The sequence below is a fragment of the Atractosteus spatula genome, chromosome 5 (assembly GCF_055471065.1).
Source record: "Atractosteus spatula isolate fAtrSpa1 chromosome 5, fAtrSpa1.hap1, whole genome shotgun sequence".
In the NCBI taxonomy this organism is placed as follows: domain Eukaryota; kingdom Metazoa; phylum Chordata; class Actinopteri; order Semionotiformes; family Lepisosteidae; genus Atractosteus; species Atractosteus spatula.
Window position 1 is genome coordinate 17,337,769 of NC_142710.1, and position 26,226 is coordinate 17,363,994.

The 26,226-nt window shown below is 39.4% G+C and overlaps 1 protein-coding gene across 1 annotated transcript in view; it reads right to left on the reverse strand.

The window, feature by feature from the left end:
* Window positions 1–26,226, reverse strand: part of adamts14 (ADAM metallopeptidase with thrombospondin type 1 motif, 14) — a 67,181-nt gene continuing 40,955 nt past the window's right edge. Inside the window, exons 5-22 of the mRNA XM_088916792.1 lie at window positions 24,232–24,315; window positions 19,115–19,271; window positions 15,454–15,559; window positions 13,628–13,771; window positions 13,272–13,404; window positions 12,160–12,273; window positions 11,476–11,624; window positions 10,708–10,880; window positions 10,387–10,520; window positions 9,833–9,956; window positions 9,247–9,327; window positions 7,227–7,390; window positions 6,916–7,081; window positions 5,925–6,057; window positions 5,123–5,330; window positions 4,531–4,660; window positions 3,312–3,422; window positions 1–2,226 (exon numbers count right to left, since the gene is read on the reverse strand). Of these exons, the coding sequence (XP_088772918.1) occupies window positions 1,589–2,226; window positions 3,312–3,422; window positions 4,531–4,660; window positions 5,123–5,330; window positions 5,925–6,057; window positions 6,916–7,081; window positions 7,227–7,390; window positions 9,247–9,327; window positions 9,833–9,956; window positions 10,387–10,520; window positions 10,708–10,880; window positions 11,476–11,624; window positions 12,160–12,273; window positions 13,272–13,404; window positions 13,628–13,771; window positions 15,454–15,559; window positions 19,115–19,271; window positions 24,232–24,315 (2,949 nt within the window). The 3' untranslated portion in view covers window positions 1–1,588. The remainder of the gene's footprint in view (window positions 2,227–3,311; window positions 3,423–4,530; window positions 4,661–5,122; window positions 5,331–5,924; window positions 6,058–6,915; window positions 7,082–7,226; window positions 7,391–9,246; window positions 9,328–9,832; window positions 9,957–10,386; window positions 10,521–10,707; window positions 10,881–11,475; window positions 11,625–12,159; window positions 12,274–13,271; window positions 13,405–13,627; window positions 13,772–15,453; window positions 15,560–19,114; window positions 19,272–24,231; window positions 24,316–26,226) is intronic.

Here is a 26,226-nt window from a genome sequence, read left to right on the forward strand (position 1 = left end):
TACATTCAAATCAAAGACATTTTATTTCTTAATAAACATCTGTTATTCCATTATTAAAACTGAGGTCTTGGGAATACATCTGAAGTTCTTAAAGCCAATTTTTTTTCACATTTTTAGAGCTGTAATAAAATATATATTGACATTTGTAACGCACCACAAAGTAGTGTATAAAGTAAACTACAGATTGCAGACACAATCTCATTGTTCTTGTGAAAACAGTAACTCACAGTTGTGTAATGACAGTTACACTCTTAAATATGTATGCTCCTGATGGAAAGTGTGTAGAAATGTGTCCCAGTGTTTCATTTTCTGAAGAAGCATATTCTCTTCACAATAAAGCACCACTGTTATTGCTACTGCTGTAAAAACATGTTCAGAAATAAATATACAGATCACTGTGCTATCTGGATACAAAATACCAGTACAAAACAAAACCTTCCCTGTGGGATACAATGTATATGTCACAATACTCAACTACACCATTGTTTAGCATTCAAGAATGTTAAGGTTCCACAGAGACATCATAAAATAATGGTCTCTGTCACTCAGTGAAGTCTGTGTCTAGGGCTTTGCCATGACTTTTGGATAGGCTACAACACGTTTCACCATCACTGTGATGGTACAGTAACAAACTGGATTCATTTTCAAATATTTTTGAATGTACTTTTTATATTTTCCTAACATTTCACAATTTAATAAATATTAACATTTAAAGCTCTCATTCACGTATATACAAGAACTATACAACACGTCATGGAGTTAACGAATGCAAGTCAGGAAGGAAACACACTGAGCAGCATCAGGGCCTTCTCCTTTTTAGACTCACATGATCTAAATCTAGTTTCTCTTCCTTTCCATTACAGTACACTTTATTCTACATGGTTTCCTGTTCATTTTTATAGGATGCTGACATTTACAATATATACATTACTTGAAAATATATCAAGTTATTAAAAAAACAATTAGCATTTAACACAAGTACTGTATATGAAGGTTTCACAAAGGTAATTCGCATGCTAGAACGTGAGAGTGATGTGTTACCATAGATAGCTGGGCAGCAATGTGTTCCAATTAAAATCATTCTTTGGGAAAATAAATTTTGGAAACTGATTTTAGGAGCGTGTTAACAATTGACCACTAAAACAAGGATTTATATACGTAGTCCCTATTCAGTGTCAAGTTCTGCAAATCACAGCGCCCATATAAGGTATTTAGTTAATACCTCATATCTTCACAAAATCAGTACAACAGTAGTTCTGATGCACTTAAATAATATGTTAAGACACTTGTCCACTGATCCAAGACAGTGTTAGCCTGTCTCGTAGTCCTTTGAGATTATAGCACCTTGAGTTTTGTCCTTCCGTTTCTCATTTTGAGCAGAAGAGTTTCTGTAATGCAGGATTTGTGCATGAAATTGACCAGTTTTGAGGTATAACCACTACTGGTGAAAGTCCATTTGTACAATTCTTTCAGCCAACCGGTTGCAAAACGTGCCTCAGCATCAAACAAATGAATACAAAGTTTAAAACTGTTAGCTTCTGAATGTGAGGGCATTGTGGTGTGGCACAGTCATGGAGGGCGTCCCTGTTCATGTCACCACGGGCATGGTTCTGTGCGTCAGGTCCCTCTCAGATCCCAAGCCATCCCTTCTTGATCTGGGTAGCCCTGAGGCGCCTGCAGTGCTGTTTCGGTTGTTTTTGCCAGGCGTGTTTCTGCTTGGGTCTGAGGCAGGCCTCCGCGGGGCGGCGGCGGCGGCGGCTTCGGGGGCACGTTCGGCGCCCGCCCCTGCCGTTCTGTGGCCTGGAGGTAGAGTGGCCGCGTCTTCGGGGTCCTCCTGCCCCAGCGGCGACGCGTTGCCAGCGGGGCCCTGAGAGCGAGCCGGGGAGCTTGCCGTCGAGGGGCCGGCAGGCCTGAGACTCCCGGGATCGACGGTGGGGGCGGGCGACTTAGCTTTCAGTTTCCTAGCAGCAGCTTTGGTCGTGGGAGGTCGGCTCTCTGCCATGGGGCCGACCATTTCCGGCGAGGGGAGAGGGCTGGGCTGGGAAGTGGTGGTCCCCAAATCCCCCAGCGCAGAAGTAGCTTTGTCAAAACCGGGTGGCAGCGTAGTTCCAGCTACTTGCTTGTTACAGGACTCGCAGCACAGCTTGTTGTAGCCTGGAATGGAGCAGTAGCGAGCCAGGACCTCCATCTGGCAGAAGATGGATTTATCACCAAGGCACGGCTCATCTGAGAGAACCAACAAGTCAGTCAATAGTCGGAAAACTGCTGCGGCGGGTCTAGCCTTTGAAATCTGTGTCCTTATGTGCTGCTAAAAGATCCTGTCCAAACTGTAGTTTGCACTAGTTAACCTCAATCTTTAGAGAATGGATCTTCTTAAGATTTTAAACCATTACGTCTAGTTAGCAGTAAGGTATTGCATTGGGTGTTCCTAAAAAAGCATAATGCTTTCCCTATACCGCAAATCTGTAAAGTATTTCATTTACAACTAAAGCATTCACTGAAGGATATTTAGTGATATCTTTTTTTTGTAATGTGTTTACTAAATTCTTTAGCAGAGCCCCTACTGACTGCTTACATTTCTATTCTGACAAGACAAAAATGAGAAAAAAGCATTACTGTACAATTAAAATGCTTATTTTCACTGGTTGAAAAGTCTCTGTACAGTATGTAGGTTAAGATTGTGCATTCTACTGAATCCCTTCAATCCCTTCAAAATTACAGAGCCATACCCAAACTCTTTTTGAAGCAAGATTCTGCTGAAATAAGCATTAGAAAAACAACTCTGCAACTATGTTTCAAATGCAGGACCATACTTTATCTGAACACTAGATGTAGTCTACAACTTCGGGTCCTAATCTTTCTATAAAAATAGCTCAGGGAGGAAAAACCAATTGGTGCCTGATTTTCATAACCACACAAAGTGTGAGCCATTATACAGTATGCATCTCTCAAAGAGGGATGTACAAAGAGCAAGTACAGATGCAGTCTGTGATGTGGGCGTAACTTGGCTTGTCTTCACACAGACCTAAGATACTTCAATATTAACACAGCCTTGAAATAAGAAAGAAAAAAAACATGAAAAAGTGTCTGGATAAATCAAACTGATAACACAAGCTGCTTTCACCAGTGGACTGAGGTCCAATTCTCTATGTCATTTTCTTATTAAAAGTATTTAAAAATTAATAATTCAAATCAATTAACCCTAGTTAGCTCACAGAAATAGGTGAACAGTACTAACAAAAAAAACCAATAAAAAGTATGATCACAATTATGTTTTCAGCATTCTTACATTCTCATTTCTGAATACTTACTTGTAGAAATTTTATTAACAGGGCTTTCTGGAGCAATCTGAGATACCCATTGTACCTTTGGGGTCACATTCTCCACAGTTTCCATGCTTGTGGAGGGTAACACTGATTTCCCTATAACATTGAAGGAAAGAATGATGTAGATCAGTTTCTTTCTGTATTTATCTCCGAAACCACCTTAAAGGACACCTGGTCACAAACCACACAATAGTGATCATCATTTTAGAAACTGTTCTTTTGCTTTAAAAATACACTTTTCAAAGGCTTCAGTTACTGGGTAATAACTCTGACGAGGCAGAAAAAAAATCAGCCTATCTCATTCATACTGTTGGAAAATGGGTATTACTATGCCAGAAGAAACTTGCATTCAAGTTTCAGGACATTTTAGCACAAGATCACAAGCTGTCTTTCATTTCATTAAAAGAGCTACTGTTTCCTTTTCCCATTCAAGTTCATGGAACTCCCTCTTCATTCCACTGCTGGCAACAAAGGACACTCCCAGAAAGACTAGATCCCACCCTACCAAGAAGGACATGGTCTGAGGCCATCAATTAAGGCTTATACACAGCAGAAACAATGATAAAATCAGCAGGTGGCACACAAAGGCAAGAACTAAATCAGATTCTGCAAATACAAAGTCCTCTGTCCAAGATGAACAGGAAATTAACTGGCAGCACAAGGACAAAATCAAAATCTGCAAACGCAGAGCTTAGATTAACAAATGACTCAGGCTTTTTAATAGCCAGAGATGGTCATCAACGCATTAATCTCAATTTGAATTGTCTACTTTATGTCCTGCTATTTTTCAAAGCAGGTAATTTTTAATTCGTAGGATTTTAACAAATATTTTCTTTCTGAAGCATAAGGATGAAAGTAAAATTACCCTCCTGTTCTTAAAATTCAGAATTTTTACCTCATCTTTTAATAAATATAAATAGTTCTGGAAACAGCTGTTTTTTAAACAACTTTGCATTTCCCAGGAGTTGACAAACAGAATTTCCCCATCAATCTTGCACATAGCATACCATTAAAAATGTTGAGGAGCATGATTATTAAGAAAAAAAACTTTTAAGTATAGTATCGAATAAATTATTTATTAACATGACTTATTTATTTCCAAACCCAACCCATTTCCTAACCTTTGTTTAAAGAGGAGTGTGCTAAAATCTAACAAACAGTCCTTAGCCTTTCAGACACCTCTAACAGCGTTTTCTTCTTTTACCTGGACAGGACTCCAGTTTACAGATGAGCACTGTTTCTGGCTTCGGCCCCTCACAGTGCCCTATGCTGTTATCAGTAGATCTGCACACAACCTGCCGCTGTTGAATTCCCTCACCACAACTCACAGAGCACTGAAAAAATAAGAGACATAAACATTTAGTCTGTAACTTCACTTATAAATAAGAGACTATTCCATATATTATTATTATCATTATTATTATTAATTATTATTATCATTAACAATCTTCTGAGGGTTTGATCACAAATAGAAGAGTCACAGGAGACTCTGGGCAGCTGTTTGATCAATAATGTTTAGATGTGTGTACTCACGAAGTGTGCTTGTGTAGGAGGAAATATTTTTCATTTTCTGTTTCTTGATTTCATACATCCCATATAAAAGAACAGTGCTTCATCCTTTGGTGCTACATTTTTGTATACATGGAAACTGGAACTTTTTGATGTGACAGCCCACTTTCATTCAGGCGGACTACAATGCTTTGACCAGGGCTTATTAGAGATGAGATCATGCTTTGGCCCGTATTGCTTCTAGTAGCTTCTTGTCTGTATCCTTTCAATTAGAGCCAAAAACCCACCTGAGACCAGGCTCCTGTTCTCCACTGTGCAGGACAGGGAGAGCGGTTGCAGGGTCTGCGTGTCTCAGGACGTTCCTCAGTGCAGTACTTAGTGTGGACTGTGCGGTTTGTGCCATTGTGCAGTGCCTGAACACACTGCACTACTCGTGATTGGAATCCAAGTTTCCCACACGTTTTGCTGCAGGGATTCCAGTCTTCAGCCATCCACCTGAAAGACAGAGACACACTCTGCTACAGGGCTCTGCGGCATCTGCTAGAACCAAGGGAGTTTCTACAGTAGCTACAGGGGACGTGCTTCCCTCTGCAACCCTGGCTACAGGGGACGGGCTTCCCTCTGCAACCCTGGCTACTGGGGAGGAGCTTCCCTCTGCAACCCTGGCTACAGGGGAGGGGCTTCCCTCTGCAACCCTGGCTACAGGGGAGGGGCTTCCCTCTGCAACCCTGGCTACTGGGGAGGAGCTTCCCTCTGCAACCCTGGCTACATGGGAGGGGCTTCCCTCTGCAACCCTGGCTACAGGGGAGGGGCTTCCCTCTGCAACACAGGCCACAGGGGAGGGGCTTCCCTCTGCAACACAGGCTACAGGGGAGGGGCTTCCCTCTGCAACACAGGCTATAGGGGAGGGGCTTCTATCTGCAACCCTGGCCTAACTTGGACATCACAATGAATTTAATAGATCTGACAGATTTCTCCTGGAAATATTTTCCTCAGATCTTAGGTCTCTCGATACATCCTAAGGTATCTTATTTCCACATGATCCTTTAGAAAATGTCTTTAAATATTTCAGCAGAAGTTAAAACTCACGCTGGTTGACTGCATTCGTTAACATTGCATCGTTTTCTGATTGGTTTGGGTTTCTTGCTTGTTTCGCAGAAGTTCCGATGCACCATCCTGCTGTCACTTTTTCTTCTGCATCCATATTTTGTGTACTGTATTCCTAGAAAATTAAACATCAGAGTGTACAGTACATACATCTCTCTCTTCAGTGTCTTCTTACTGTGCTAAGGACATTTTATAAGATCAGCTCATTATGTAAAGAGACTCAAATCATTTTCGACATTGGTTTTGCAAACACAAATTGACAAGCAGATTAGTATGCAGAAGTGCTCACTATACATTTTTCCAGTAAGCAATTCACAAAGACATGGCCACATGCGTGACCCTTAGTTGAACTTCTGATTACATATTTTATCTTTGCTTTTGAAATTTACCTTGACATCCAGCGGGGTATAATTGACATGGCATTCCATTCACAAAGTGCGTATTTGGAAGTCAGCTTGATTATTAAATCAAGTACATTATTAAAATTGTACCGCAAAGCAATGAAATTGGGCACATATACAAATAGGACCATACCAAGGACACTGACAGTACAAACCAGAAAGCATGAACATAGATGGTAGCTGGTATTGAGAATGAATAACAGGGCACCTAATTACAGTACATTTTAAAAAATGAGGTGGCATATTTCAAATTGGGGGGCTTTTTCTATAACTGTAGGTGCTTCCTTATGGCAGAACTACCACTGTCACAGATGCATAAGACACATGGCCAGACTGAGCACGTACAGTGCCTCTCTTATGTTTACTGTTGCTGTCAATGTGTGTGAGTTTTCCCAAGTCTCATTCGTATGTGTGAGACTATTGCGCCAGGGTGTAGTTTTCTTGATAGAGTTTGAACACACAAACAAAACTTATAAGCCCCTCTATTTTCCAGTGAAAACAACTGACCAGAATTTTCAGCAATTTGCATGTGGAGATTGAATCCACATTTCTTGAAGATTCCACAAACCCACCTCCCCCACAGGGTTTGGAGCACTGTGACCAGCTCTTTAAGGCCCATTCATAAGTGTCGAGCTCAGCTAACAAGACGTTATTATTGCCGATCACTGGCAGCAGGTCTTCGTGAATGATGTACTTGTACGTCAGGCTGATCTTGGAGTCGTCTTCTTGAGGAATAACCTAGTAGGCAGACAAAATTCAAGCTTCAGCATCTTAGAATAGTGAAGTAATATCAAATGTTGGTGTTTACACAACATACAGTATCTAATAAAAGCACAAAAATGGAACCCCTTTCCCATTTCCCAATTGAAATGCAGGTTCCTACCAGGATGACAATGCCTTCATGCAGGGGACCAGTTGTTTTCAGGGATTCTTTCCCGTTTCCAAAGGTATATTCCCACTCCAAACCACTGTCAATGAACGTTTTGGATTTGGCATCTTCACTTTTTGCATTTAGTATGAAGTTGCCTGTTATTTGGTTTTTAACAGCTGTTACACAAGAGAAAGAGAGAAAAACAATTAGTTACCCTTTAGACCACATCTCAATAGAAGACTAAATCACCCTGCAAATATTTTCTAATTCCTAAATGGCATATAAAGGAAGAGCTTGCACATCAATGCTTCTGCTAATATTCCTAATGAAATCTTACTTGGCATGTAATTTCAATTAGGAGGCTGTTAATGTACTGAGGGTCTCTAATGCTCTAAAAGATTCCACTTCCAGGGAATTAAAAGCTGGAAATGAGAAAGCTAGCAAAAAAACAAGGAGAAAATAATGCTCTTCACTGAGCACAAAGATCAAAAAGATTTTTTAAAACAAGGTCTTTTTAAAACAAGAATATTTCCAATTGTTCTCAATGCTAAGAACACAAAACAATAGACACCTATTTGTTTTTCTTTTAGAAAAAGAATAACATTTCTCACCAGTCTTGTGCATTATGAAAACTAGAGCATATAACTTTGGAATTTATCACATTACAGTGACTTCTGATATATTTCCCAGGATCAGTACTTATAACAGTGATAATGATTATTATTACTACTTTTATGTCTTAAACATTTATTTTTATGTGAAAGTTTCCTTCCAGTCTAAGTTTGCCTGAGCCACACAGTTCCCTTCATCAATAATCCTGAAGGCTCCTTCTCATCTTCCTTTGAATTAATAGCTTTCTCAGAAAGACCTATTTAGGAGTGCTTGGCGCAGAGCCACAGACCCTCTGAGTTAGAGATCTACACAGAGAGGTATTGTGTGTTCTTAATGAAGAGTCACAAACACTCGCCTATACCTGACAGAGCTCAAGGGGCTCCTACAGAGCTCTCAGAGACAGACACAAGCAACATATCAAATAACATCAGGATACATCAATGTTTACACTTTATTAGCAGCTTAGAGCCCTCTTTTTACGTTGCTGTAACATTCATGTTTATACTGTTAGTTGTACTGTTGTCTACTTTAAACTTCACTCTAAAAATAAAAAGTAAAAATACTTCTAGTATTATTACTATATTTAAGAAGTGTGAACAACAGATGCGGAACAAGACAGAATAGTGATGAGGAATTTAGTGCCGCTACACCATAGCACTTGGCTTACAGTTTGATTACAGCTTGGGACCCCTTATGTGTGGAGTTTGCACGTTCTCTTCGTGGCCATGTGGGTTTCCTTTGGATGCTCTGTTTGCCTCACAGTTGGAAAACACGCTGGCTAGGTTACATGGCACCTCTGAATTGCCCACTCCCCAACCCCTTTGCATTTGTGAGTGGATGCATGTGAGTGTGTGTGCCCTGCAGGGTGTGGTCCATTCTTGTACCCTGTAACTGCTGGGAGTGCAATCCTGGATAAGCCAGTTACCAAAAGCAAATTGAGTGAAATTAGATTATCACCTTTATAAATAATTTGATCAAGATTTTAAGGTGTGTTTTATTGCCAAGAAGAAAATTGGATGCTTTGTGATCACTTTAGTACAAGTAGAATTTCACAAATTTAGCAAAGAAGAGTCCACTAGCTATTTCACCTTTATAGACACGCCTGCAAAATCAATACCTAATTACTTATAACTCTTTTGATGTGAAGTACTAATGCTTAACAATAGAAGAAGCTGTATGGGTGAAGTTTCTAGGTCATGACAGTAATTTCAATTGAGATAAATGTCTCTGAAGCTTTATATAACCTGGACAAGGTTGATATTTGAACAGGAACTGAAGGAATACTTCACTTTCACTTTGGAAATACTTTTAATGACGTTTGAAGGTGGACTGACGTAAATCAATTTTTTTCAAGCACTCTTCTGCATAGATGATACAGAATAATGTGTGCATATTAGTTCTGGTAATGCAGTGTACTTACCAATGACATGGGGAGAGGTTTCATTTTCCTCTATTAAAATGTGCCTTGCCCCAGCAGGGATATCAAACATCTTCAGCATTCCTAATTAAATTAAGAAATGAAAGGAATTAATTCAGCATAGGAAACACTGTTATGTCCTACTAATGTCAAGCAATACTGTACAGAACTTCCCAGTAGACCCAGGGATGCTGCACAGCTGATGATAAATGACTACACATAGTATAAACTGCTGTCATTCTACATAATCCTCTTCATACTCTCCAATTTTAGTAACAATTCATCTTCACCTCTCACCACAGGGAGATTTCCATAAGGAAGAAGATAAATCTCTTAGGGGGTTAATTTCTGGTATTTTCTACTTTATAAAATCTTTGACTTGAGTGAAGTGAAACAAACTGACATTGCCTACAGTAAAGCTGAAAATTGCCTTCAGTACAGCTGGTGTCTTGCAGTGCAGTTCTTTCTTCCAATTAAAATCTAGAATTAACTACTCATACGTTCTGGACTCATCCTTGCTATTAGGACAGTGGAAAGTGCTTAGGTGTGTCATTTTCACAAATGTTAATACTATATTCTAGTTTCATACCAAGCTTCTTGGGGGTCTTGGTTAGTGTCAATTTGACAGTCCGGCAGTGAGAATTGTCCCCACTGCATACTCCACACTTATCCTCTTGTTTGTAAGATCCAACCTCTTTATCACATCCCACGTGCTGGAAAAAGAAGGGAAAGTCAAGAGGCATGTTGCCCAGTGCTCAGCAAACACAAAATAAGACAAGACAAAAGTTATAAAAGAACATAATGCCAGAAACAAGAAGGTATTTTATTCAGAAACAGTCTTGCAGACTTAGTGGATAACACACATCTAAACACTCCACTCAGAACAAACTACTCCTGGTTTAGACATGTATTATTTTCATTTTCTTTCAGCATGCAGCATTAATTCTAAAAAAGGTAAGTGAGAGCAGGAAAAAAAAGTGAGCACAGAATTAAAATCTGCCATGATGTGACACAATATCACAACTGGAACCAAAATAATCAAAAAACAGAAACACTAAGCAGGAATGATAGCAGCTCATCACAGTTCTGAAACACACGCCTGATATTAAGGGCAGGAAATGAAAATGAGATGAGATTCCTTACCAGGCATTCTCCACGGGCACAGACACTAAAAGAGTCTTTGTAACTGCAGCGTGTCCCATCATGCATCACCTGGTTCATGAAAACCACTTCACCTGTTTCCTTCGACTGGCAGATCAGCTCACACTTATGGGCCTCTGCAAAACAGCAAAAGAAGGTATGAAGGTATCGCTTATAGAGGCAGAGTTAAAAACAAATTCTAGCTAAGGCACACTATTGTTATCCTTATAATTCATGATCTTTCCCAGCTTTCGTTGACTATTTCTTCCTAGTTCAACATTTTTACAAGATGTTTTAGAAAAGTTAATAACTCAAAAGTCTCACCATCTGGATGTTCATACGGCAGCCATGTATGTTTGATGTTCTTGTGATATTTGTTGCTTCGCTGAATGCATTGCTGTGCACGGAAATCTTCATAAGGGCCAGCACACTCTTCTGTATTACATATCTGATACTCAAAGCCTGATCCAGGGCAGTCTCGTCCACCATACGCAGGTCTGGAGAAAACAATCAGGTAAAATGATTAATAGAATGTATTTAAGTACTCGTGGTTTGTAAGGATTTATATTTCTTTTAACCCCTCTGAGGCAACTGGCTTCTGTAATGTAAGAGGTCAGTATTGTTGTTTACTTCTCAGTACACCTCCTTGTTTTCGCCCATTCCATCTCTTTTCAACAAACACTTAGTCTAATAAAGGGTCACAGTGAGTCAGATCCCGGTAGACACTTGATTTCATATGGCGTGTCCTTTCTGTCAAATGTTCGAGCAGGGAGCTGCATCAGCATGCGTAGGCTACAAAGAAGCAGGTAAAGATTCATTCCATGCTAAAAGGTAAAGAAAAAACAAAACAGCATTGCTTTTCTTTACCTTTCAGCATGGAATGAACCTTTACCCGTTGCTTTCTGTAAACTTAGTGGCTCAGTGACACACCGAGACACGGGTAATCTGGTGTTTAATATTTCATTTACAGGCGGCCTTGAGACATCATGGCTTTAAGGGAGACAGAAAAATTCAGAAGAAACACTGAGCTACGTGAGCACACTTTTATTGCTACAGCCTCCTCTCCCTGTGCAAAGCCGTACGAGGACTTACGGTGGGTTGCTGCACTGCCTGCTGCGGGAACGTACTCCGCCTCCGCAAGATCTGGAGCAGGAACCAAATTTGTTCCAGGAGCCCCAGCTTCCGTCGTGACTATAGGGCTGCTGGGCAGACCTCCAGATGCAGTGGCCCTTAAAGCACCACTAGACACAATCACGGATTTCACATCACATAGGAAAAGGACATAGAAAAACACATAATTACATCACTGACTAAAGCAAATGTTGCAATAAAGCAAAGCCTGGTTTGATTTCTTTTTTACCAGGCTGAGTTTCGGCAGGTTCTGGAAAACCATTCAATCAGTCCATGGTTTGGGTTCTGAAGATACAGTGGTTTCCTTGCAGTTGTACTCTGTGTTTACTAAACAGGTTGTTCTAAATGTTCCACATTTGCTTGCACCCTTAGAACAATAAGCTTTAAAACCTCCACTCCCTCACACAGACTTCCTTTGACTGTTCTCCTAAATTTCTTTAATTCCATTTTGCTAAGTATTTATCTCCTGCAATGCTTGGACTATGTAAAGGTATAGTACAAGATTATTATAAGACTTGTATCTTTCTGTCTACAGAGGACATTAGTACATTTATTACAGATGGGTAACAGTCAACTATAAAGCTACTGTATTAATCATTAGAAGTAACTGATATGAATGACTATTGAAACAATGATTACACTCACCTTTCCTGGAGCACATTCTGTCCCATCTACTGGTGGTCCCTTCTTAGTTTTGCAGAAATACTGATTATCTGGGTGGCTGCACCACAGCTGTTTACAGGGGTCATATGTTCGAAACTAAAACAAAAACCATATCATGGTGTCAGAAAATACTGTTATGTTCTTTACTCTGGAAAGGAATGTCTGATATCTAGCTCTTCTTGAGCAATCACACAAAGAATGTGCTATATCCTGGCCCTCTTGAGCAATCACATACCAATTGGGAAAATTGCAGTACCTTGTGCTTTCTGGTTGTTACAACTGATACAAAAATACAAAAGTAATCACAGCATCTTCACTGCAAAAATGGTTAATAGGAACTTGTCATTGATGTCAGCTTGACAGCATTCCCTAAAGACAGATGTGATCTGTGCAACATTGTCTATGAGCTTAAATGAGCTTTATTTATGCATGTGCAGTTTCATAACATATACTGTATGACTCAGGCTGGAGGGTAAAAAGGTGTCAGAGCCTCCCTTTTCAATCACAGGTAATGAGGTGTGAGTCCAGCTCTCTCCCTCTGCAGGACCACCCAGGGCTCGGTGTTGCAATCAACAGCCCCCTCGAAACAATACTTGCCCTGATTTACTCTAAACAGTCAGAGTGGGGGTTAGAGTGGGGAACTGTGTTAGCATGCAAGGTTAGTTCCACACTGAAAAGCAAAGAGAAAAAAGATAAAAACACAATGTTTCAGCTGTGGAGCACACAGGAGGGTGGGGGAAGGAGGGAGGCAGCCACTATATGAGGTAAAGAGGAGTTCTGGAAGGCAATCTGTACTCAGTATTAGAAAGACATCAGCTGATCGTGGTGTGCTGGAGGAAGGAGTAAACCCATCTTACTGGTGCAGGGGTCTTTGAATCTTTGTGATAGGACACGGACAGAATGGTGAATGTAATTAAGGCTGGGAGAGGTGAAATGGGGAGATCTGTGAACCTCACAGACCTAACATGTTCTCAGAACAGTTTGGACAGTCTTTTTCCTAATGACGTATATGAATTTCCTTTAAAAAACCATTTAGTTATTTAGAAAGACTTACAGAAAAGTTGACACCAGCGTTGTTTTAGAACGATACTTACAGCAGTGCACATTTTGTATCCCACTCCAAAGTCAAAGCGACACTGTTCATCCATAGAGTAGTTGATCCCAGGAAGCTCCGGGAGTTTGGGCCATTTGTGCTCAAAGGGATCATCAAGTAGACAGTCATAAGAGCTGGAAACAAAACGCAAAACTGAGTACACAACATCACACTCTATAGCCTGAGATCACCTAGACCCTCCTTCCCAAACAGGCCTGTTTTGTTCCTTATCTGACAGCAGATGCAAAATACAAGGCTGTAAAAGGATTAGAAGTTAAGATGGCTGTAAACAGGCTGATAAATAAAACCTTTCCAACACTCAAATGCACCATTAAAACGTGAGAGGATGGGACGTACTGTATGTATCTGTTGAGCTCCTGCTTGCTGCAGCGGGACCAGTGGTAGCGGTGAAAGGCAGCCTGCACCAGAGGAGCCATGATGCTCCCCATGCTGGTCTCATCAGCACAGCGATTCCCCTGGCCATCGTGTTCCATACCTAACCTGTTAAAATTGCACGTTAGTGTCTCAAGAAAGCAGCAGCAACATTAATGGTGGACTAATTCTCCACCTCTGAAAAGTCCATCCAGTGAACACCAAGCAATACAAAATGTAGGAAACAAGTCTGTAAACCTTCACAAAATACTACAGTTATAGTGCCAAAGGTAATGGCAATTGAAAGGGAATCTCTTGTTTTAGTTTTAATATTGCATCAGTATTGGTTGTGTTTTTTTATTTACCTTGAAGAGGGAAATTTATATTCAAAACATTGAATGAGGCAAAAAGTTCACTTAAGCATGAATTAGTTTCAAGAAATTAAAGGAGTAGATTAAGAATAAGAGACGTTTGCATTTAGTGCTTACATGTATTCTATATTTTATATATTTAACCAATTAAAGGACAAGCAATGGATACTGTGTTCATACAGTACTGTACGTGATTGTGAGATTGCTAAATAGATCATAGACAGTCTACTCCTACACTGCTAAAATAATTCAATAAAAATCACATCCTGCTATGAACACTGGAAACAAGTGATTGTTGAAAAGGCGAGTAAAGTTCAATGTGCTTTGCAATTATCTTAAGGGAAGTAATAACACAAATAGTGCAACCTAAAAAGTTGCTGGAGCTGAAAAGCAGAGTAAGGTCAGTTCAGTTCATGCTTGAAAGGCCCAGGCTGGTCCACACAGACAGCACTATTGAGCTAAAGCAGTGATCAGAGTTCTGATGTGAAAACCCACTATCATTCTGGGCTTCCTGAAACACAGGAGCTATTATCAATCAGTGCATTAATTTCATAGCAAGTTGATTCTGTCATTTAAAATGCTTGCAATTCCAGTTCAAAATGATTTTAATTATTTTCTTCCATTCTGAACGCTATCCCTTAAAACACAAACATAAAAGGAAACGAAAAGGATAAAATGCATAAAAATGCTGGCTTTAGTACCTTGAAATAATGAAAAACTAAATGCATGAATTTTATTTAACAACTCTTTATTTAGAGGTAAAATCAGATCTGGGTAAAATTTACAAAAAAGGAAACATAATGAGCACTGTATTATCCTCAACTAAACTATATCCCCATTTTCTACAATCAGGATTCAGAAAAGGGCTCAGAGCTCATTATTTGTCTACTCAAGTTGTTTATATTTCTAGCTTTCAATCATAGATTTGTTTTCTAGAGAACAACATAGCACTCTTGAGTTCTTTTAGCAAAAATATTTTCCGAAATTTCTGAATTTCTTTTGTAATAATGAATGAATCATGTATATAATGTAGAACGACTGTATGTATACTCCAAATCAATCTGACGAGGTCAAATGATTTTAATTAATGTAGGCAAACTAACGTTATTTTTGCACTCGACATCTTTAATGTAGGAAATTAATCATACAAATGACCAGCTTAATTGAACTTGTAAAAATGAATTTTGCATAATTCACTAAGAGCCCAACATGCTTAGTAGGCACTGAAAAAAATGTCCAAATATTACTTAACTTTTTTATTTACAGTATCATATCAGGAACAGAGTAAATGAAAGAGAGGATCCAGGTTACTTAAACAAGCTGATTTTCCCCAGTCACAGGATACATTCTTCAGTTCATCTGCTGCCTCATAACAATCTGAGACACTGCAGATCACTGCAGTGGCACCTAAAGGTGCCTAAAGCTCCACCCTGCACTTACACATGGCCGGTCTCATGAGCCACCACAAAGGCAGAGGAGAAGCCGTCTTCATGATTCAGTGTGCAGCTTCTCAGAGGGTGGCACATCCCCGTAACCGGAGCGTAACCTGGGATGGACAGAGACATTGCTGGTAAACTGGAAAGCAATGAGCAATACCCCTTCGTGGGGCATTTGAAGGCCCAACCCTGATGCTGCTCTGCAGACGCAGATTTAAAATGTAAGAAATGTGGCACAGTGTTTTAATATTCTTGAGGGTAATACAAATATTGCAATAATAAAGGGGATTATGTGGAAGGCACAGCATAGTGATGTCCCAGTGTTCTGATTCTCAGTGTTTCTAGCACACAGCTGCTTCACGTTTTTATTACTTTGTTGCAATTGAACAGAAAGGTAACATGCTGGTATGCAGATATATCATTGCAATTGTGATAACAAGGCTTTCAATTGGCAGCAAGCAATCAGTGAAAAATACTGTTTTGAATGTTAATATACTTGGATTAGACTGAGTCTTTCATCCGTCTATGGAAATGATCCTGGGGATACAGTAAATGAAGAGTATGATTGTATGAAGTTTAAAATACAAGGTAATTATGTAACAAGAAGTCAGTTACATAATGTAAAAAAACTAGACAACAGGAAGGAAGCAGTTATGTGAGACAATAACATAATTATAATACCAAACAAATCCACCTCTAGAAATAATAGGAATCTATTGTCTGTTCTTGGTTTTAACCTTTCTGGTTTAATCAGAGGCTTCTACGGTATGTGCAAAAATGGTCTGGGACAAAAAAGCATGAGCACAGTCCACAGCAGACAGCAAAATGATTATAAAGTAACCTTCAGCGAAAGCTCTCCCAAAGCAAAGCACAGACTAAATAAATAAACTCAAAGTGTACTATACTCGATCAAGTTGTGTGCAGTGATTCAGCATACTGTGGTTCAGAAGCACTTTTCTATATTTTTTGACAATGCTTTCTGACCTTTTGAAGAACTTTGGCATGCAGGCAAAAAAGCAGGAATATCTAAATGCAAACAGCACAGGCGGTATTAGTCAGGAACGCAAGGCAAGCATCATTCAGATACTGAAATTTCTTACTCCTGTCAGCAATAATACATTCACCACCAAGAAGACACTCTGATGTCAGCCTTTTTTTTTAAATTTTCAAAAATGATCTTGGCCAAGGCTGAAGAGAATGGCAAGGATTACTAGGAGCATAAGTGGCATGGGACATATATGTGCAAAGCAGATGAGCTGGCATGAAATGGCACAGCAGGAAGACAGAAGAATATTGCAGCAAATGTATACAGCATTTCTAAATTTCTATGAAGAAGCCAATGAAAGCATTAATAAATAATATATAGATTTTGTTACTTTATAAACGTGTTGACGAATCTTGAATAATTATGTACTGAAAATTTTGAAGAATTTTTAAATGCATAGTCTAAATGTACAATGCCCTGGCAAATAAGGATGATTAATGGCACATGATATTTTTATCCTCACTATGGCACTAAAATGATTTGGCAGGAAATGCAAGTTCTGTCTTCAGTCAGATCTGTCAGTGGTCTTTCACCTTTGTGTATTGAAGTGTATTGAAGTCCTCCTCACACAAACCAGCCTATATGCAAATTACCCTGCAATCTGCATGAAACTCAGAACTGTCTGATTCTAAATCCAAGCCAGGATTTGACCACTATCCAGATTCCTGTCTGCTTTCTGTTTCCTGCATGGCTGAATTTGGCGTATACAGCAATCTCTCTGATCTGTCTGGCTGTGCAGCCTTTCCTCTGCTCTGCCCGTCTGCCCAGCACATCCCTTGTTCTGCCTGTCTGCCCAGCGTATCTCCTGCTCTGCATGTCTGCTTTCTGCCACACGGAACTAGTGATCGGATTCCTCCTCCTGCCTCATAGCTGCATTCCCCAGGTCAACAGCATACTGTAACACACAGAATATTGGCTTAAGCGTTATTATGACTCAATTATGGTTTAAAATTTATTTTTATGTGTTGAACGCCTAAGAAATCCGAAAGATTAATGGATCCCATGCTCAATATATTTTTTTAATCCCCCACAATATCTTTAGACAAATTATAAAAGGTTACAACACCTGCAAAGAGAAATTTCTCTGTGTACTGTGAAGTACAGTACATCAACATTGCTGAGCTTACAAAGTATTTTTCCCATTAAGACTCTAAAAGCAAATTCAAATATATTCTCTATGCTAAGTTAGATTGTGCTTGTGAAAAAAACATCTGTAGGTATGTCTCTAAAAATGTTTTCACTCCATCTACTAAACTTAAAAATATAATACACTATCTTTGGATAAATCCTCTTGCACATTAGTGTAATGTTTGCCTTCCTGCCTGAAAGAGTGCTCCATTGGAATAGAGGGCAAAGCCCAACCAAGCCTCACTGTCCTAGAGACTAGGCTGTTATGACCAAAATACAGCTGAAACTATGGCAACACCAAGTATGACAACAACAAAGCCATTGGAGTCTTTCAGACTCTGAGAGCGTGCAAGAAGAACAAAGAGTGAATTAAACCTAAGACTTTAAACTTAGAAACAAATATTACTTAAGCTGCTGTGTTAAAATTTAATTACGATGTTTTCTCTCCCTGGGATGATGTAATTTAGCAATTAAAATATTCAGGTTATGACAAGTAAATTTTAGAATTGAACTAATGTGTGCTGCTTCTGCTTTTTTAAGTTCTCAACATGCCATATCATTTACACCACAATTCCAAAGACCCTGTCTGATGTTTTAGCTATACTGACAAACAGCACTGAATTCCTGGCTAATTTATAGACTGCTTCTTCTTGTGAGACAAATTACACTCCCTCTCTACTCTGTTAACTCCACTTACCACATATTCATCTACTTCCACATAAATGTCCCACACACCATTTTGCTAATAAAAAATGATTATGTGAAATTAAAAATAAGTCTCCGCTGAGCTATGAATAGTAGGCAGCAAATGTCTTATGCTACTGTGTATTCTTTGAATCAATCATGCAAGAAGTCCAACACGGGTTTACGAGAACAAAAACGCCACCAAAGAGACACGGCATTTAAGTGAATTGGTAAAATAATAATAATTAAATGCAAGTGGGCTGTACAAATTCAAGGTTTAGAGATTAGAGTCAATATATACATACAAGACATTCTGTTACATTGATGTCATACAGAGGAAGGAGTTTAGCTAATTCAGGGAACAAAACACAAAGAAGAGTACAAAAATGTTTTCATTAACATAGGATGGATACCCAAAAGACACAAAGGGGAAAATGCAGTCAAGGCCGACATACTGTACGTCTGCTTAATGCAATTCTCAGATGTACAGTACCACATGAATGTTATGTTAGGACCAATCATACATTTCCTTTTTCCTCTACATGCCAAAACCTTCTTTTCATTTTCAAAACAATTGTACAGTTTTCTAGTGGTTGGCACCAATGCCCAGTCGGCAAAGTGCTGGAAAAATACTATAACTCTCGAATGAGGGCCACTTTCGGCTAAAAACTGGATGACCTGACATGTGGCATCCCGTAAGTTTCCAGAAACCTTACCTGAGCAAGACTTGAAGCCAACCCTTGTGAAGAGAAGCAGATATTCATCGTCATTCAGTCTGCACAGGCCTCGATCGAGAGAAATACAGTACCTTGCATACCTGCGGGACCAAAGTCTTGCCTTGTCAGGAAGATGGCATGGTCGTGATATTCTGCATGGTCTGGGTCTCGGCGCTGCTGGGCGTTAGCCCATCGACAGACCTGCTCCAGACTCCGAGAGGGGTTCCCTTGCTCGATCAGACCGATGGACTGCCGGGAACAAACAAACAACACCTTCCATGACAGAGTACTGTAGGGAGCTGCGTCAGCGTGCAAGAGCTGCAAACGAACAGGTAAAGGTTTATTCCATGTTGAAAGGAAAAGAAAGAAGACACACCATTTTGGCTGTGGAGTCTTCTTCAGGTGGGACACCATCAAAATCAGGTGTGAATTCAGCATTCCCAGTACATAACTCTACAGGGCCCACCCATATCTCCTTAAAAGTACATAAAGTAGACTTGCATTTTACGTGAAATACTTTCATGCAATTTATTTGTGTATACACAGTCAGCGCCAAAACAATAAATAAAAAATCTAATAATTCACATTCAAATCTGGGGCAGCACACACCTGAGCTATTTCGTATACAGTACTGTATTTGCTATATTACTGTTTTCGTAATACTTTAAACTGCATACATACATATACTATACTAAAATGCTTACGATTGATTTATCTTGTTTAAGGGAGGGGAATAGGAGGGTCTAAGGGTGGTTTACTGATTATACATGATTTAAGTGATATGCACTATGTCAGGAGTGGAGCTCTGGTAACAGGCTGACCAGAGCGTGATGCTGACCAAATCACCTCCACCTCCAGTGTCGGATGGTCAAGAAAATGGTGGCACTTGCCCCCATTCCCCCATGGGCCTTTATGGCCTGAAAAGGGACATACCTACTTACTATGTCAGGAACCTAACTACAACATTAAATTGGAGTCTACAAAGAGACTCATAAAGTTGTTTACCATCAAGTTGGATGAAAAATCAGAAGGTCCAAACCAGAAGGGATTTCAGTAGTGCACACTTTGGAAATGGTGCTCTTGAAGTGGCCATCTGCATTTTTGCAATGCAATTTACTTGGCTAAAGTAAACGCTAGGGATTTGTGCTTTGCTCAGTGAACTGGGGAAAGCCACTGGGATGTGAACGTGTACCCATGAGACACCTTACATGAGAGAACTCATAAAAGAAAAAAGAAGACATTGTATTTATTTCATAATTATCAACTAAAAGCTTAATTAAGAACAAAGCCACATGTATCAATGTTTTATGTATATATGAGTTTTCACATAAGTCGTTTTGAAGTTCTGAAGAACGTGTGAAGACCCTGTCAGGTCAGTGTGAGCTCAGCCATTATGAAACACATGCGTGTTCCTTTCCTCTTCCACATCTCACCCCCCTGACAGACCCATCCATCACCACATACCATCACCCACCAAAAGCAAGATCAGTATGGAACACAGCTGTCAATTGCTATGGACTGAGAAGCTATTCACATTTATATTTAGCATTTGATGACACCATTTGATGTTGCTGGGGAAGCTTGGACAGTCTGAAGATCAAACATTTTTTTTTTAATACTGTACACCACATGAAGACAGATTCTAGCTATACTGCCTCAGTTCTAGAAGATGCAGTCAAAATGCACAGCTGGAAGTTTTCCATTGTCTTTACGCCATGTTCACTTTAATTCAAAGCAGCTTTGTTACGGGCACAGCCGGACCTCGTTAATTACCAATTAACATTCCGCACATGACCCTCTATTTAAACCCTCATCAACCCGCACTTCACTGCTTGGTACTGAACAGCCTGCTGTTTTCCTGAGCGCCCCTTCTTCCTGAAGACCTTCAGTGAATAAGCCCTTCTCCTGCTCAGGATCCTGGCACTGCTTGCCTCACCGACTTCGCCTTTGGATTTGTTCGCTCTCGTCCACAGAACCGACCTGCACAGGGTTCTTCCTGGCGCTCCGTAACAAGCTTAACCTTGCTGAAATACTAGGAAAAGCTTTTTACAAGGAAGAAGTGGTTTTCTACTGTAAGGCTTTAATTTAAAAGGGAAAAAAAAGCAATCCTGTTTATTGTTCCATTACCAGTGACGCCTGTGACATTAAACATAATCTTTGATGTCAAAACTTTTTCCATTCAAGTTTAGAAATTCATTTCTGACGAACTCAGAAATCCATTACTAATGTTTAGGAAGATAAACTGACATTATGAAAAGTGCTGGAGTCGAAGTGTATATTGTATTACAAGAGTGTCTCTTTTTCAGAAATCCCACAACTGAAATGAGTTAGATGGCTTAATTTTAATAACAAGGTAGAATAACTCATGCACGTCACAAAACAAATAAATACAAAATCATGAACTTGGAGAAATGTGTTGTTGGATAAAATGTTGTAAGAAAATTGTACTAATAAGATCTTACTTAAAATATTATGTTCTATTTTGCTTTCAATGTTATAGGAAAGCTACAGTATTGCTGCTCTTGAGTCAGTCCAGAGAAAAGGCTTAATTAAATGTCCTATACTGAAAAGGTAAAGAACTGGACATGTTAAGTATTGAACAGAGAAGACTATGAGGAGACCTGATCCATTTTTCAAGGTCAATCTAGCAGACTGTCTGAATGAACGGTGAAAAATGAACCAGAGGACACAAGTGTAATCTGCTATATTTGAAACAACAAACAACAAGGCACCCAGCCATGCTGTTGAGGCCAAAAGCCTGTTTAATTTCAAGAAACAGTTGCTGTTACTGTGATCAATTAGCTACTACCAAAAAGGGTAGATAGGCCTCCTCTTGCTTGTCACCTTTTTAAGTTCTTGCTTCCTGTGCATATATAATAAATCACTATAACTATACTATTGTGATCTTCACGGTTCCGCATGGAGTCGTGCCCCCCGCCACCCGTTCTGTCCCCACACCTGGGGCGCGAACCCGGGTCTCCGGCGTACCGCAACAGGGCACCAACCGCGTGAGCTAAAGGAGACCTCCCTCAGCCCAGGCAGCTGAGGTCCCTGGTACGCGCAGTGAGGGCGATGACGTCACCACACTAGCTCCGCTACACTTTCAATCAATTCTTGATATTTTTGTTTTTTGCATTGTTGCGAAATAACAAAAATTGCTGTGCATCCTACAAATACAGTATGCTCTTAAGATTATGCCTTGCTCGTGCACAATCAATATTGCTACTGGTATCAAACAATTATTAAAGTCTGAACCAGAAAACCTAATTATTCTGGAGACTTTTTGATCTTTTTTTTTCCCCTTGGGAGTCACAGAGTTCAACCAAAGCATTTAGCATTATTACACCAACAATGTGTCTCACTCCTCAAACTTGATGAACACTTATGTGTCATGATGTGAGCTGCCCCCAGACTTTCGACCACACAAAATTAAGTTATGAACACACAGGGTAATATAATTTTAGAGGATTTTATCCCCTGTCTCCTGTGACCTCCGCACTCTTCTGTGAGACAGGATCAAGATTTTCAAATGTGATGATGTACATTTCTATTCATGTTGGCAAGGCTGTCACAATTGATTCAGGTCTGCCATGAGTTCGAAGTCAAGTGGAAAAACTAATCCCCTACTGCTGGAGCTCTTGGTGGGAAGAAAGTCTATATACTTGGTGGTCCCTTAACTCTTGGTGGTATTCAAAATACCAGGGAGAACAGACCAGATTAATGAACTGCTTTGATTAGTAGAGATCATGTCTGTCACGATTATAGTCCCTCCTCCTTAAGGGTGCTCCAGCCCTTTCACTTCAGACTTAATTCTGTGCACCTGACCCCTGTTCCCAGCCCACCTTAAAAGCCAGGCGCTGACATTCATCCTGACTCTGCATCTGGTTTCCGCACCGTGCGAGTCCAGGACCTGGAAGCGCTTGGTCCCGTTAAAGTTTTAATCTCTGTTCCCGTTCCCTGTCCGCCTGTTCCGACCCGGTTCATGGTTTTAATTCCTTGTTTGGATGGATCTCCTGGCTATGGACTTTCTTGCGTTTTTGGATTCCCTCTGTGGATTACTTTTGGATTGTTTGCCTCGGCCACACCTCCCCCGTGCACCAGCGCACTTTGGACACGCCCCCCTGTTTTCATCCCCGTATTCCTGCATGACTTTTTCCTAGTGTTTCCTCACGATTCTGGATTGTGTCGTCCGCATAGGGTCCGGAAAGAACTGTTCGTTACAATGTCCAAGCCTGGATGACATTAATCTTTCTTTGCAGGGGCTGTATACCTTTCCCGATATTTTACTAAAGAAACAACTCTTTGTACCTTATGCTTTAGTGTTTACATTTTTTTTCACAAATGTTGTGGAAGCTATGGTCCAGAAGCTCAGTGCAAACAAACATATACTGTTTTATTGTGAAGTTGCTAAGAATGTAAAAACTATCCTTTCAAAATCTGAATGTGAGATTCTGTATAGACACTCAGATTACAGTATCTATCCATATTGAGATTTCTGATGTACAATTTCGACACCACGATGACCAGTTTTAGTCCGTGTTGCTGTGAAAGAGCAACCAAATATAACTTTCTACTTAAACAAAGGAATCTTTTTTTTGTTGTTTTTACCAGAGGAGACTAAAATGACACTTAATTTAAGTATTTACAATCACCAAGTGAATTGACAGAGTCAACCTACTGGACTTCTTCTGGATAAGCACAGAAACAGACCAGAGAACACAAACAGAACCTAAGTGGAAGTCTAATCAACACTGAGGACAGGAGGCACTTCTTTATATTTGATCAAATCCTGATTAAATGGAAAAAAGGCTGACTTGGACTAAAGAGCTTCCTTGGGTAACCCTAATATTTTCCTTATCCTCCTGAGGTAGGGAGTTAGAAGTAATCACATTTTACAGTATTTACCGTATCAGGGTAGTAGATACTGTAAATGTAGGTCAAAGTTTGAATCTATACCCAATTAAATTTAATAGCAGACCCAGAGTGAATTGGCAGAAATTTGCAAGGATGTCTAGTTGAAGACACTGCTGCTGCTCGTCATTAGTGAATCTAAGAGTTCACATACAGTACTTACTCACATGAGGATATTTACTGTTGGTTACATCTTTTATCTTTGTGCTATACACTTTAGACTTTCAGGTTATGCTTTCATGAAAGTTAATTATGTTTACTCTAGGTCAACACCAAGAAGGAACAAAAAAATCCTCACCTGTCGATATCCAATCATAATCATCCGAACAAGAACCACATTGATGTTTGTTCCCAGTGACTCATCATGGTAAATCTCATCCACCTGGAAGAAATTATCAGGGAGACATTGTCAACCACTTACATGAAATGGAATAATGGTTTTCTGCTGTGGAAAAAATGAATTGCGACACCACAGAAAAGAGCCTTCACACAATACATAAGGCCATGACTCAAAAGATGCAGTTACATTCTGTGCACGTCTGCTTCAAAAACCTTTTTTACAGTGAGTAGAATAGATACGGAAGACCAGTGTTGGAGCAGAGATGTGATACTGTAGTGGTTTGAATGCCCTGTCCTTGCCATTGAACATTTATGTTCTTTCAAATTATAGGAGTTAGAATAAAAATTAACAGTACAGTCACTTGTGCATCTGTAGAAGTATGGGGCCTGCTAGTAACCTCAAAAATGCATTTAGTGAGTACAGTACTAAAAGCCAACAAATATGGCAAAATAAATTCAGATGAAAACACATCGTCATGTGCACAGTCTGTGATATAAACTGACTTTGATGTTCACCTATTGCAGGTCTTTAAGCAAATGCAAAAAAACATTAAAAATGTATTTTCCCTCTCTTGGTAAAAATTAATCTAAAGAACAATTAATAATTAATATTGTTCTAACACTTTTGAGAAGCTGCTGAAAACTGGACTACTAGCAACCTGCTGATTGGGGAGCTACTGTATAAATAGATTACAGGTATCTGCCATCATCTTGAACCTTTCTTTTAAGCCTCCTAGAGATCACTGGTCAGGTAAAGAAAAACTGTGCACTGGCCCACATAAGCGAAACAAAGTACAATTACATCAATGTCACTTTCAAATCTTACAGTACATTCAATGTGTCTGTTTCTTAGTCTGGTTTCCCAGCAATAATTACAAATGACAAATGTTATTTACGTAACGAATACATAAAGGAAAGCACTGAAGAATGGCACATGGAAGAGTAACTGCATTATCATGTTAGACTTAGAAAAACATACATGGGTTTCCTAAAGGATATTGAGATTGAAGTGACAAATGTAGATAACCCTGGCAACAGATGAGAATTACGGGCTGAAACTACAAATATTGCATAAAAGAACCCGCATCCCTGTTTCCAGCTAAAAAAACAATAATCCACTTATTCCATAGTTTGTAGATTGTCAGACTGATAAATAGTCAATTTCAAGTTAAATATAGCTTAGGCTCGGGTTATATTAAGGAATACTGCAATTCTCTGCATACACAGTACAGTAGTTGTAACACTGTAAACAAACACCCCTTTTGTTCACAGTATTGCTCACATTTATTAATTACAGTTAAACACATATATGGACAGAAACCTCCACTTTCAGAGTTGCTGGGCACGGACTTCGTTTTTTAGTTTATTTGGCTTTTGACATGGTTGACAAAAGACATTTCAATCACAGTATAAACAATGTCTGGCTGTTCCTCCACAGCTGCCTCAGGCTATGCACTGCAAGGAACAGGAAAAAGGAAAAATATTCATATTTAGGGCTGGATTTTTTACTTTGGAAATTAACTTAATAAACATTTTTTTACTCTTATAACAAGATTTAAAAATTAAGTAACATAATTTTAAGTTACAGCTTTGAGTTAAACATGATTACAAGGACATCAGACTCAAAATCAGAATTTGTGATAAGGAGTACTTTTGTTTTTAAATTAAACCCTACATCAATTTCTTCAGCTGATTGCAGAAACATTGCATTTTAACAAAGTTTGCATCTTTATGAATTTGAAAAGAGGGAGACTTTTACAACTGAATATCATTTGCAAAACTTGCAAGTCTGATTAATACAATTTTAGTTAGTTACATTTTTGCCATTCATTTACTCTGAAACATGCCCCCTAGGATGGCCAAGTTCCAAGTTATCAATACCCAGGCACATAGTAATTATGGCTCCTGTTATGATGTAATAAAAGTGAAAAGAACAAATTCATGTTTTGTTTTT